The sequence below is a fragment of the Mirounga leonina genome, unplaced genomic scaffold (genome assembly GCF_011800145.1).
Source record: "Mirounga leonina isolate KUSES-001 unplaced genomic scaffold, KU_Mleo_1.0 Mir_94, whole genome shotgun sequence".
In the NCBI taxonomy this organism is placed as follows: domain Eukaryota; kingdom Metazoa; phylum Chordata; class Mammalia; order Carnivora; family Phocidae; genus Mirounga; species Mirounga leonina.
Window position 1 is genome coordinate 44,224,685 of NW_023270855.1, and position 12,782 is coordinate 44,237,466.

The following is a 12,782-nucleotide window of genomic DNA, read 5'->3' on the forward strand; positions in this document are numbered from 1 at the left end:
GAGGAGCATGAGCAGGAGGGGCAGAGGGAGAGGGAATGAGAATCCCAAGTAGACTCCATGCTGAGCAAGGAGCCTGACACGGGGCTTGATCTCACGACCCTAAGATCACGACCTGAGCCAAAACCAAGAGTGGGATGCTTAACCAACTGCGCCACCCAGGCACCCCCAAAATAAAACCTTAAAAAAAAAAAAAGGGAGAGACAGACCACATGGAGGTCTGGAAGGGGTAAAGATGTAAGGACTTCCCAAATTAATTCTAGGTTTACCCACATTTCAATCAAAATCTCAAGGATATTAATAATAAAATTATACCAGAGTTCTAGTGAGAAGAATAAACAGGTGAAAAGCACTTAAATATTTATGAAAAAAGAAATGAAGGGAGGCTAGCACACCAGATGTTAAAACTATGTTGAAAAATCCAATAATTAAATCAGAGAAACAGAACACATACTTCAAAAACAGACCCTGGAGTGGGAACGGGCTAACTTTTCAGGAAAATAGTCTGGCGACACAGATTGAGAGTCTTAAAAACATTCCTATCTTTTCCACTTCAAGGGCATCATCTGAAGTGGAAACTCAGATCTCTGCCCAGATTTGTCCGTGGCAGATTATGGAAGCAAATGCCAGACACGTCACCGGAACAGTTACCAAAGTCATGCCTGGGGGCAATTAATGCAGTGATTAAAAACATTTACAAGTTAAAAAAAAATCAAAATGTTTACAAGTGTATCTTGTTTTTAAACTGGAAATACTCACAGATGAAATGTTACTTGTAAACCCTTAGGCAACCAATTGGAGTCCCATGTAAAGCAAAGGTGGCCAAACTGTTGCTCCACATTCTGACTGTCTTGAGTCGGTCCTGACAGGCTACACGAGGCCTCTGACACCAAGGCCAAGGCCTGGGGGCCTGAGTTCCTCTAAGACATACCCACCTGCTCTGGCCCCATAAGGTGCGTGGCCCTGACGTTCATCCTCACAGCAACAAAGTCATGAGCATATCACTCAGGACTTCAGAGGGAGGGAGTGGGCCCAGGTTGGGTTATTCCAGCACGCAGGTGAGTTTATCACCAAGGGATGGCAACGTCCTTGCAAAACCCCTGGAATCATGACAGAGGCTCTTGTTTGTGCATATTCACCAAGGATCCAGAGATTTGAAGATGTGCATCAAAAGCCTTCATGTTTTGTATCTTTTCTGAGCAAGCATTACATTTAGGTATGTGTTCTAAGGATTTTGTATGTGAACAAAAAATTAGCTATTCAACTTTTAAAACAATGATGTATCATTATAAAGGGTCTAAGTGTCCAAAAATAGGAAATGGGAAGATACTATAAACCTCACACCATCTGAAAAAGTAGCTCCACATTAAAATTAACATGAAATAGAGATGACAAAAAGGAAAAGAAAGAATTAACTATTGAAGACAGTTTAGGGTAAAGAACGTTCAAATTATTTCTTAAAGGACAGGATGTTGGTATTTCTAGTGATGGCCTTTTAGAATGACCAATGGGCCCTGAAAATGCTCTCAAGAGGAGGCCCTACGAGAGAAAAAATGAAATCTTGCCTTAGGCTTTCCTCTGAGAGCCAGGTCTTAACAGTAGAGGGACACAGTCCCCCACCTGCCTGTGCATCAGAATCACCCGGGAGCTGGTTAAAAACTCTCCAGTCACGGGACGCCTGGGTGGCTCAGTCGGTTAAGCATCTGCCTTCGGCTCAGTCATGATCCCAGGTCCTGGGATTGAGCCCCGTGTAGGGTTCCCTGCTCAGCGGGGAATCTGTTTCTCCCTCTCCCTCTGCCCCTACCCCCTGCTCATGCTCTCTCTCTCTCAACTAAATAAATAAAGTCTTAAAAGAAAAAACAAATAAAACAACACTCTCCAGTCATCCCCCCCTGGCTCCAGAACTGGGACCTCCAAGGGGGCGGGCGGGGTGGAAGCTTCCCCACTTAGCCAGTGAGCCTCAGGCACGGGGACTCGCTTCAGCGCCCAGTTTAGGAAAGACGGTCTGCTGGAGAGACCCGAATCCCAGTTTAAGTTTTAGATCTGCAGCGTGACTCCAGGCGTCCTTTTCTCCATCTATAAAGTGGGACTAACCCTGCGTTCCCCTCTTAGAAAGAGAACGTGGGGTCGTGGCCTGTGGAGAGTGGGAGGCTGAGTTCGGAAAAAGATCGCCCTGTGGGGCCGTCCACATTCCCAGCGGGGTGGGCGCGGGGTGCCAACGCGGAGAGGGGCCTTCCCCTTCGGCAGGGCCGAGCGCGCAGAAGAAGTACCACCATTCTGACGGCGGGGTACAGATGCCAAACGCTGGGCCCCACGCCCGAGGACATTTGAGCCCCAAGTCGTGTTCCACGAGAGGCTGGGGCACATCCAGGTTAGCAAGTAGCGGGTCCAGCGAGGACGCCCCCACCTACCTGCCCAGAGCTCCGAGGTGATGTGAGGGGCCATCGGGGAGGCCATCACCGTCAGGGCACATAGCGCGTCCTCAAACTCAGGGCTGTGGAGGACCACTCTCTGAGAAGCTTGCTGAGGAACAGAAAAGAACGGTGGAAGAATACTGAGCCACATGGAACGAGCCAGGGTACGGAAGGCCAGAGACCCAAGCAGGTAGGCAAAAACCCTCCATCCCACCCACATTTGCTCCGGACCCTGAACTCGCCCCTTTTAATCACAGTATTAAAAGTAGAGCAGCAGGGCGCCTGGGTGGCTCAGTTGGTTAAGCGACTGCCTTCGGCTCAGGTCATGATCCTGGAGTCCCAGGATCGAGTCCCGCATGGGGCTCCCTGCTCGGCAGGGAGTCTGCTTCTCCCTCTGACCCTCCCCCCTCTCATGCTCTCTCTCTCTCTCATTCTCTCTCTCAAATAAATAAATCTTTAAAAAAAAAAAAAGTAGAGCAACAGCGACAACATGCACACTACTCTTCACGGAGCACGCACTACGCCCCTCGGTCTGAGGCGGACTCGTGTAGTTCCCACCAGTACCCTTGGAGGGTGCTGTTCTTACCCCACTGGACGGGTGGGGCGGCTAAGGACCGCCGAAGGGGAGCAATCTGCCCCCAGGTACGTGGCTGTCCAAGTGACGCGGTCCCCATGAGAATCCAGCTGTATCTTTTTTTTTTAGCTTTTTATTTATTTTTTAATTTTTTAAAAAAGATTTTATTTATTCATTTGAGAGACAGAGAGAGCACACGCACATGGGAGAGGGGCAGAGGGAGAGGGAGAAGCAGGCTCCCAGCAGCTCTGTCTTAAATCAGAGTTAAACTCCCGACCGCTCTTCGAGGTTTCCCGTGCGCTGCAGGACCGGTGAGACATGCAGAGAGACTTGCTCACGGGCTTTGCAACGTGCAGCGCCCAGAGCAGGGGTCCTCCTGCCCCCTTGGAGGTCTCGGCGGGGGTCATCCTTCTATTAAGCAGCTGTGCCGGTAACACCCGGTTTCTTCCTGCGGTGCTGCTAGTCACATAACGCAGCCACAGCCATTTAATTTATGGGGTACCTACTCCAAAAGGGCACGGTTTCTGCCCTCAAGGAGTTTACAGCCAATTGGGGAGAAAAGTGACAAATGAATCCAGGGTGTCACAGGATTCCACAGGGTGTCGGTGGGGAGGGAGGGTGGGGAGCGAAGCAGGGTATGAGCCGGTGAGTGTAGACCAGGGACAGCCTGGAGGGAAGCGGGCTGTGGGAAGAAGAACGGTACTGAGTTTCCCAGAGGCTGGCTTCCCCTGCTCAGTGGGGAGCCTGCTTCTCCCTCTCCCTCTGCTGCTCCCCCTGCTTGTGCTCTCTCTGTGTCGAATACATAAACAAGATCTTTAAAAAAACACACACACTCAGCAAAGAAAATCTGGGAAATGCAAAACCACTCACAATTATACCAAACAGGAAAAAAAAAAACTGATGTATTTATCCTGGTCTCCAAAAATGCAAAAATATGTGAATATACACATCTGTCCACATACCCTTTTGTTCGACTGGAATTTTTATCCTACGAGCACTTCTGTATCATATGTTTATTTGATGTTATAGCATGAACAATTTTTGGTACTAGGGATTCCTGGAAGACACGACGTGAATGGTGGTGGCACATTTCCTCCCTATTGATATGACATGAGTCATTTCACGATTTCCCCATTGGAGACAGCTGGGGTTCTATGTCTCTGTGATTATAAGTCACCTGCCAATGGGCAGCCCGGAATCAAAGGGTCTAAACAACTGGAGGGATGCCAACCTCGGAGCCGAAGTTCCTCCTGGCAAGGTTACATTAACCACGGCCACCGATGGGGTGTGTCACTGTCCCACTGTCCTTGTCATAGCACGGACTTTATGTTATAAAGTCTCTACAAATCTGATAGGTTAAAAAAAAAATAGCATCGCGTTTTTAATTTGCGTTTCACGATAATTAGCAAGGCAAATATTTTTTTTCTGCCAAGTTTACAGATGATTTCTATACCACTTTCTGTGGGTGATTTTCTTTTCACATCCTTTGACCATTTTTAGGTCAGCTATTTTTATATTCATATGTAAAGAGCTCTTTACATATCAAGGATGTTAAGCCTCATGTCTGACATATTTGTTACAAAATGTTTTCCCCAGTTTTTACCTGCTTTGTAGCACGGCATGTTTTAATATACTAAAAATGGTAAGTTTTATGTAGTCAAACCTGTAAATTTCTTCCACTGTTCTTAAAGTTTGGGGAGAGCTTCATTATAAAAGGCATGTGGTAATAGCTTTAATGTACATTTTTTGTTGTTGTTGTTTGTTGTCCAAACAGCTAACCACTTGCCTAACCTCCATTTGTTGACAAATCCTTCCCCTGGCAAGAAAAATTCTATTCACATGTGGCAAGAAGAGGAATCTATGCTAAAAAGGCTGACTTTTGCTTTTAGTGAGCACAAATCTGACCTATCCAGGTTAAAGGAGTGTTAATGATGCCAAGGGGGTATCAGATCAATCAGGAGAGCAGGCAGCGGAAGCAGGAAGAAAAGAGCAGAGCAGGGAGAGAAGGGGGCTCAAGTCTGGTCCTGATCTGTCACTAATCAACCAGATACGTCATCGAACCTCCCTGGGTGTCAGTGTCCTCATCTGCAAAATATGGGGGTGGGGGAGGGGAGTGAGGGGGTGGGCTTTGGACCAGACAACCTTTAAGAACCTTCCAGCTATAAAACTAGGTTGTGACTATGGAAAACAGGCTTCTTTAAGATAACAGAGCCACACCAAGGAGGTGACACCATGGTCCTGCTCTCTGTCCACCATCCAGGACCCTGCAGGCCACCTCACAATGTGGCTCGAGGCCACCCACCCTCCCCTGTTACCAGCAAATAAGGTCAGGAGAGCCACTTACCAGGAGGGCACTGCTGAGTCCCATCAGCTGAGAAATTACAGAATTCAGTGAGAAGTCCTCTGTGAAACGGGCAGTCACCTATGGATAAAAGTTGAATTATTCACTTTCTTCAAAATCCCTTTGAGCTTTCCACAAAAAACCAATGCAACACAACAATAAAGCAAATGAATTATCCAAAAAAATGTCAATTAAATGAATGCAATCAAAGATATTTATAAATGCTTTCACTATCTCAGATAATCACGGTAATGTTTCATCGATACAAAGATTTTCAAAATCAGGGTCAATGATGATGTTTCCGCTGTCCAGCGTTTCCTCCCCCCCACATCTGGGACAGTGTTGGTTCTCCCAGGGGGACATCAAACGCTTCTAACCACCCAGACAGGAGGCAGGACCTGCAGATGAGCAAACATCAAAACAACAGTCACCGGGAGATGGGGTACAGGATGTCCCTTCCCTGTGGCTCCATGACTTTCATTCACAACGAAGGTTATTCATATAAGGGATAAGATGAGTTTTGCGTTTTCAAATATGGAGTCAACATAAGAACACTCAAGCTGACTTGTCAGCTTCTTCCTGTTTGTGTGCTTCTCGATTTCAACCACGGCCAAGAATACAGAAAAACAACACATCTAAAGATGTCAAGAGCTTCCAACTTGTCGAAATACCCCAGTTCTATGATCTGATAGAAGAGAATAATGTGCCAAATCCAGACAGGAAGTATGTGGCATGAAAACAGTCATTCAGGCATCATTCACATCACAAAGGTCAACTGAGTGAGCTCTGTGTCTCTACACTAGAGTAGAGTGGATGGGAATATACCCTGAGGACATGTCACTGAGGGGCGCCTGGGTGGCTCAGTCGTTAAGCGTCTGCCTTCAGCTCAGGTCATGATCCCAGGGTCCTGGGATCGAGACCCACGTCGGGCTCTCTGCTTAGCGGGAGGCCTGCTTCTCCCTCTCCCACTCCCCCTGCTTGTGTTCCCTCTCTTGCTGTCTCTCTCTCTCTATCGAATAAATAAATAAATAAAATCTTAAAAAGAAAAAAGAAGTGTCACCGAATGAGACCATGCTGGACCCAGGGCCTCATGAAAACCCTGTTTCTTCAATGTCATCAGTTACCAAAGTCCAAAAAAGTGACCTTGGCTGACTTTAAAAGTTCAAATCAGCAATTCTAAAAAATAAAAATAACAGTAAAAATTCGGCCTAAGGAGTGACACCCCCTAAAAATAGCTCCGGATCCCCTAAATACCTTCTTTCAGAAACATGACATTTTCTTCACAAAGTGCTTAAAAAGGCAAAGGTTGTGGTATGGTATCAGACTTCTAGAGAAGAAATTTATAGGGATTTGTTATCAGTGAAGAATCTTTTAAAATGAGTCAGGGGCGCCTGGCTGCCTCAGTCAGTGGAGCATGCGACTTTTAATCTCGGGGGCATGAGTTCGAGCCCCACGTTGGGTGTGGAGATTACTTAAAAATAAAATCTTTAAAAAAGAAAAAAAGAAAATGATTTTAGACAATAAAACATTCTCTAAGAGGGTAACACGAACACATCATTTATTTGCAAAAATTAACCCACAATAATTCACACAGATGCTGTGTAACAACATAACTGGGTGCAGAAGGCCTCACTATGCGGAGCACCCAGGAACTTGGATTCTCGGCTCTAGGCCTCATCTCTGTCCCCATCTGTAAAATGAGGAGGCCACAGAGCAGCCTCTTCATGCCCCTTCCAGTGCTACACTTCTGTTTCTGTTCATCCCGTATGCAGTGTGTCAGCAGCGCGACCCTGCATTTGGTTCTCTGCCCGAGTGTGAAGCGTGGAGCCTGTGGGAAGGGGGCGGCCTCCCGAGATCTGGGATGGACACGTGGTGGACACCGTTGGAGGAAGCCCTTTGCTGAGAGCATGTCTTTCCATTAGAGCACGTGGCCGGCTGCTCCAGCTTGGTGAGCTACTCGACACGGTGAGGGAACCCTTCAAGGCCGGGGGGATGCCAGAGTGAGGAAGGAGCAAGGCCAACAGCGGCCCGCCCCAAGGCAGGGTGGTCCACTCGGACCACGCGTGCTCAGTCACAGAATTAACCAGCACCCCCAGAAAGCTCCTGACCTCAGAGATGACCGAGTTCTTGTACTCCCAGAGCTTCTTGCTCTCGGCTCTCTCCTCGTCACTCAGCAGCTGGGGCTGGGGAGTCATCCCGGGAGCCCTGGCCTCGATGAAGCGGGTCACCAAGGCCCACAGACGTTGTTGCCACCTCAGCACTCCAGGAAGGGCATCGGCTGAGTTTCACATCGGGACACGAGAGAGAGAGAGAGACAGACACGTGAATGACTGATGTGGTTCTCCCCAAGCCCAGAGAGGCACGGGTACGTTGAAGACATGCTTCATTGTGCCCCGATGGAGTGACGGGGGCCACCCTGGCCTCCAGCTTCCGGGAGCTCAGAGCAGCACAGACTCCGTCACACCCCAGAACCCCGGGTATCCGGCGCACTGGACTGCAGGGCTCCTCAGAGTGCCGCCCACCAACAAGCTCAGAAGCCTGGGCCACGATGGGCCCCGTGCCCAGCTGCCTTGAGTGAGAACGCCTGCTGCCGCAGAGGTGTCCCCAAAGATGCCTGTGCCCACACGTGCGCCCTCTGTACGTCCCCAGTGATTCCGACGCAGCCCATTTTGGGACTGGCCCCTGTGCCACACTTATCACGGGCAAGGGCATGCGGCATAACCGTGATCCGGGCATCTGGCGGCTTCTGCCACAGCAACCCTTGGGGCAGATGGCAGAAGGAAAACTGAATGACCACTGGACCGTGTATTCTAGGACATCCAGATACCCAACAAGATTTTACTCATGCCTTTTCAGATCTAACCAACCCTGCAGAGACAAATCTCCCCTGAGAGGGGGGCTCTGGAGGCTGCTGTGGGTGAGGGAGGGGGTCACAGGGAACATCAGGAGCAGGCCCCAGGGCGGTGTTTTCTGGGCTGGGAAGGGGCGACGACCCTACCCTAGAACAAACCTTTCAGGGTAGATCAAGAGGGGACTGGCCTCCGTGGACCACAGAGGGGCCCCGGAGTGGCATGGAAGCCAATCTGGCTCCCGGGGAATGTTCTCCAGCGGAATGATGAGAACCTGCATCAGCAACACCACAGACTCGCCAAAGGCAGGTTCCTGGGGCCCCCCGGATGCTGTGTCAGGAGGTCTGGGGTGAGGACTGGGAATCCACAATGGCCAGCAGCACCCCCGACATTCTGAGGTTCATTCCGTCTGGGAACCCCAGGCTAAGAATGGCACAGGATGTAGGACAAACCACGCTACTCGCTTCATGGAACTGATTCCTAGAAACCTTACTACTGTCTCCAGCCCGGACATTTCCTTTCCCCAAACTCCTCCGGTGTCCGGGGCAGATCACAAAGGAGGCGGGGGAGAGGAAGGGGCCTTACTCTTCACATCCCACAAGATGTCCTTCTCAGGAGGGGCGGCGAAAAGGAGGTAGAGCCGGATGGTGTCGATGCCGTACTGCTCGATGACCTCCTCGGGGTCCACCCCGTTGTGTTTGGACTTGCTCATCTTCTCCCACGTCACCTCCAACCTCTCCTTCGTTTTTGCATGAACAGGAACAGCACCTGCACGCCGGAAAAACACATGGGGACGGAAGGTGTGGCTCTAGGCGGTTCTACACAAGCACATTCAATAAGAGCAATTCGAAGTGTCCATGTGAAGGATCCCACAAACTCGCTCAACACACCCCTTTCTCTCTCTCTACCATGTATCACAGGAAGTGTTTTCGTTTTGAAACGAGTGAGGCCCACCCCCCACCCCAAACCTTCCCTTCGGGAGCACAGCACGGTTGTGATGGCCCATACCTGCTTCTTCTCCACCCCAAAACGAGACAAAGCAACTTCCTGCTCTATAAAAGCAAACTACGTTTATACAAAAGAGAAAGTAAAAAACAGGGTAGCAAAGCTTTGCCTGTTTTGCTGTTTTCTTTACGGATGCAAGGTCTCCTCTGGGAGCCAGCAGCTGACCAGTCAGGGTCTCTCGCGAGCAGGCTCCGTGGAACTAGCTCACTGGGCTCACGTGGAATGCCATGTGCCCTGTTCTTTGGAAGTGGCTCCTCCCCACCCCGCACACCACCGGTCCCGAGGGTGCTGACAGAGAAGGCCTTCTATGGCTAGGGTGGGATGAGGTGACCTTGTGGCCAAGCTCCAGGGGCTGGGACAAGGAAGGACATCTGGCAAGGCCAAGGTCTTTCTCAGGACCCGGAACTGAGAGACAGAAGCTCTTGTTTCAATGTTGCCGGGCACTGTAACCGTAAAGTCCTAAGGAGATGGGGCCAGACATGGCATCGTGGCTCCCCAAGGTCACCTTGTGCCCTGGAGTTGGGGCAGGGCAGAAGCCAAGCCTGGCAGAGGAAGGAGAACAGGGCAGAAAAACAGAGGAAAGGAGGAAGAGGAACCAGGGGCCATCGAAGGAGAGAGGAGAAAGTCCTAGGACTGGCATCTGTGAGGCACCCGTGGTTGTGGGCATGCTGTGAGGCCTGGCTGGAGCGCCGGCAGCTTGCTTGGGGTGACATCTCTATATCCTGTGCTCCACCTGCCTTTGGGTGCATTTCTGTTCCTTCCAGCCAGATAGTCCCAGACTCCAATGGCAACCAAACTCCCAAGGGACTGATGTATGTACCTAAGAATTAATTCCATACTTTAGCAGAAGCGCACCCATTAAGGAGATGGAAGCCTGCCCTTGCTTCTCTCCCAGCGGGCAAGTCTGCGTGGGAAGGGAAAAGATGTTCACAACACTGTCTGGACCCATGACATCGGAGCCAAAGGAGACTGAAGGTGCTTTATCCGGGCTGTCCGTTTACCCTGCACACCTCCTCCGGGCTGTAGCTACTCTTTCCAGCACCGTTGTGCAAATTAGGAAAAAGCCAACTATCAGGGCAGAGCAGTTGAGAAGTAGGAAAAAGGTGCCCTCTCTTGGCAAATGTGGCCCTGAGTGTATGGTGTGGCAAGAGGCTGGATTTCAGGCCCTGCTCACCCCCTTGGCTGGGTGCCTTTGGGCAGTGCACACGCTGCACAACTGTACATGGCAGTCCTGCCCTTAACACAGACAGCACTTCACTACCAACTGAAATGTGCCCTTTGGATTTGGCTCCTTTCCCCTCTGGCCCGTGTTGGCGAAACAATTTCTGCTCTTCCAGCTTCTTTTTCTCCCTCGGACCATTCCAAACCCTGATATATTACTGCATTAATTAGGTAATTCCATTGATGGCTTCCACCTAAATCTTTTCTCTAGTGTTTGTTTTGGGACGCTGCCTACCATTAGGGGGTTGTTGGGTTTACATGATCGCCTCTGTTGTGCCCTGGGTTTTCTAAGCTGAATGGTGCCCCTATGTACCCCCACTCCCATTTTCTACTGATTTCATCGGTAGGCTGGGTGCACATGACATCGTCACGGTGCCACCTCAAGATCTGCTGTGAGGAACTACCCCTGAGCAAAAGTGCAAGGGAAGTCAGGGGAGTGCCAGACAGGGCTGCTCCAGGGTGCTGAAGGGGTTCAGTATCGGGGTGGCCCCGAGGGGCTGACATGCGCCTTGAGACCACCTAGGGAGAAGTGCTGAGATACCCCAGCCTTAGAAGAGCGCCTCTTGGGTCTCAGGGCTCTGTTCCTGAGACGCCATGTCAAACATGAGCGAGGACATGAGGTGATGCCCTGGCTGACTTTGGGTTACATACAAACGAAAACCCCGCCAGAAGCAAATGGACGCTGGATGGGGCTGGGGCCGATGGGCGGGCAGCCATCCTGGCTCCAGCCTTCAGAGGACACCGGCCCACAGCAGGCAGAGGCCTGGAGACCCTGGATTTTCCACCCAGCCGAGGCCCCGGGCAAACACTTGCTTTAGCCTGATGTACCTGGATGGGTCCAGATGGGCATTTTTCTTACCTGTGAGATCTACTTCCTCTCTCTGGAGATACTGTCCTGATGGTCGGCGGAATGTCTGCCCCTTGATAAGGCCTTGGGCCAGCAGCTTATGGAAAGGCTCTCTGAGGAAAGAGAACAGGAAAAGAAATCGATGGGTGGGGATGTGAAGCATCCAGAAGACAGCAATACAAACCTTCTCAGCTGATGGACAGAGACGGCTGCCCTTCACGAAAGCAGGTGGGCTGGCCAATGCCACTTGGAAACCCAACTGGAACAAAGTGCTCCTTATAAAGCAGCGATAAGAACGTTAATTCATACCAGCAGGTATTAATGGCTTTCCACTTGGCGAAGTGGCAAGAGCGCTAGGCTTCAGATTTGGAAGGCCTGGATTTGAATCTGTCTCCTACTCCGTGAATTCTAGGAGCCAAGGCAAGTCCCTTACCTGTTCTTAGCAGCTGTTGGCTTATCTGTCAAGTAGAGGCAATAAAAATCTGTCCAAGGGCTGTTGGGAAGATTCGAGTAAATGAATGCCTGAAAATACTCGTAAATTTTGAAGAACCATAAATATGTCAGCTACGTGCTGAGTCCAGCATCAGGAAGGGCTCAAGAGGATACAGAGAGGTTGAAGTTGGGGCTCTGTTCAAGCAGGCTGCTTTTCCCTCAACCTTGCAGACAGTGCTTACTCACATTCTTTAAAAAAATGTGTAAGTTGGGGCGCCTGTGTGGCTCAGTCTGCCTTCGGCTCAGGTCATGATCTCAGGGTCCGGGGATTGAGCCCCGCATTGGGCTCCCTGCTCCGCGGGAAGCCTGCTTCTCCCTCTCCCACTCCCCCTGCTTGTGTTCCCTCTCTCGCTGTGCCTCTCTCTGTCAAATAAATAAATAAAATCTTAAAAAAAAATGTTTAAGTCACACAAATTAATCGTGCATCTGGCCTTTCCATTCAAATTCATTACCCTCTGTTCAAATTCATTACCCACCCTGAGGAGATAGTTGTTATTAATTGTATGGTGACTACACCTGGAAAAGTCTGGAGACTGTTCTGAATGCCTTTTCCATACATATGTGTATATATATAGTTTTGTATAATTTTCTTGGATTTAAATAGATCATAATGCACACACTACTTCGTGGTATTTCATTTAACCATAGGAAGGATTTTTCCACCACAGTCTCAGCTTTAAACCGTTGTCTGACAGTCAAATGCACTTGGATCTTATGAGGCATTTGAATATGGTAGCGCCTTGAAGGGGGAGCCATGGTGTCCGTGGTCCCCCTCTTTAGGAACACCCACACCATGTTGGGTTGGCCTACAGTACGGATGGATTGTAATTTGGTTACAGTGCCTGGTTTTAGTCACTTTGACTGGATGAATAGTGAAATATAAACGTTTTCTCTGAAGGGGACAGGTAGAGGTTGACCCCTATGCTGAAAGGACTTTATTTCTGATGCGAAATGGTATATTCCGAAGAATCCACCTGATTCAGTTGTGAAGCACATGAGCAAGCGCTATTCCATACTCCAGGAATGATTTGTGGAGACGTGC

The 12,782-nt window shown here is 49.8% G+C and overlaps 1 protein-coding gene across 4 annotated transcripts in view; it reads right to left on the reverse strand.

Annotated features, from left to right (window-relative positions):
• The window catches only part of LARS2 (leucyl-tRNA synthetase 2, mitochondrial), a 147,760-nt gene that overhangs the window by 16,400 nt on the left and 118,578 nt on the right, over window positions 1–12,782 (reverse strand). For 2 of the 4 annotated variants that reach the window (XM_034998144.1, XM_034998145.1), the window contains exons 15-19: window positions 11,261–11,361; window positions 8,761–8,943; window positions 7,435–7,604; window positions 5,330–5,407; window positions 2,409–2,520 (exon numbers count right to left, since the gene is read on the reverse strand). In XM_034998144.1, the coding sequence (XP_034854035.1) occupies window positions 2,409–2,520; window positions 5,330–5,407; window positions 7,435–7,604; window positions 8,761–8,943; window positions 11,261–11,361 (644 nt within the window). Of the gene's footprint in view, window positions 1–1,926; window positions 2,521–5,329; window positions 5,408–7,434; window positions 7,605–8,760; window positions 8,944–11,260; window positions 11,362–12,782 lie in introns of those variants that run through there. The other 2 variants (XM_034998143.1, XM_034998146.1) reach the window with 1 other exon arrangement.